The 1,123-nt window shown below is 55.1% G+C and overlaps 1 protein-coding gene across 1 annotated transcript in view; it reads left to right on the top strand.

The window, feature by feature from the left end:
• The first annotated feature begins 998 nt into the window (after positions 1-998).
• The window catches only part of DOCK6 (dedicator of cytokinesis 6), a 65,357-nt gene continuing 65,232 nt past the window's right edge, over positions 999-1,123 (top strand). Inside the window, 1 exon segment of the mRNA XM_044684992.1 lies at positions 999-1,051. Coding sequence (XP_044540927.1) covers positions 1,008-1,051 — 44 coding nt within the window. The 5' untranslated portion in view covers positions 999-1,007.

The following is a 1,123-nucleotide window of genomic DNA, read 5'->3' as shown; positions in this document are numbered from 1 at the left end:
AAGCATTTTATTAAGAGATTATTCTGTGGGCGGCTCAATAGTACAGTGTTTAGAGCAGCCAGGCCTAGAGCTGGCAGGTCCTGGGTTCAAATGAGACCACTGACACTTCCTGGTTGCGTAGCCCTGGGCAAATCACTTAATCCCAATTATCTAGCCCTGGTCCTTCCGTTTTAGTTCTTACTAAAAGAGAAAGTGAGGGGTTGTTTTTTGTTTTGTTTTTGAGACAGAGACAAAAAAAAAAAAGATTATTTTGTGCTAAGCACTGGAGATACAAAGGAAGGTAAAAAGCTGCCCTGCTCTCAAAGAGCTCAAATTCGAATGAGAGAGACAACAAGCAAAAACTATCGTACATATGGCATAAATCCAGTGTAAATGGAAGGTAATCTCAGAGAGAAGCTACTATCAAGAGGGGAATCAGGAAATGGGAAAGGCTTTCTCCGGGAAGGTGAAATTTAGGAGTATCAATTTGTCAGACGGCTGAAAAATAGACTGGAATCAAGTCAAAATAGCAAACATTTATTATTGGAGAATGGATGGATGAAGGAATGGATGGATGGATGGACGGATGGTGCGCTGGAAATACCATTAGAACGGGGGTCGGGATACCGGGATCTCAACCTTAGTTCATCCAAGGCTAAATGTGTGACTTTTAGTCACTTCCCCACACCACCCACCCCGGGCCTCAGTTTCCTCCCCTATAGAATGCATGGACTGGAGCAGCAGCTGGCCAAACTCGACATTCCCGAGAGGCGGGGCTGGGGGGCTTCGGGGCTGGGGCGCGAGTCTGCAGGGGGCAGCACGGAGCCGGCCTCCAGCACCCGGAAGGACCCCGCCCCTGGCCCGCCCCGTCCCGCCCCGTCCAGCCCTGGCTGGCCCGTAGGCAGGCAAGCAGGCAGGCAGCTGCAGGGAGCTGTGCAGCAGCTGGGGCCGCGGCGAGCGCGGACCTGCGGAGGGACGCTCGGACGCTCAGACGGACGGACGGCGCCCTTCCGCGCCCTGGCGCCCCCATGGCGGCCTCCGAACGCCGCGCCTTCGCGCATAAGATCAACAGGTAACCGGGTGCTCCTGACTCCCCGGGTACCCCGTCCCCCAGAGCCCCCTCGGACGGGGGGCGGGGCGGCGG

The sequence above is a fragment of the Gracilinanus agilis genome, chromosome 1, assembly GCF_016433145.1.
Source record: "Gracilinanus agilis isolate LMUSP501 chromosome 1, AgileGrace, whole genome shotgun sequence".
Taxonomy (NCBI): Eukaryota; Metazoa; Chordata; class Mammalia; order Didelphimorphia; family Didelphidae; genus Gracilinanus; species Gracilinanus agilis.
The sequence above is the reverse complement of the archived record's forward strand: the minus strand, read 5'-3'. Positions and strand labels throughout refer to the sequence as shown.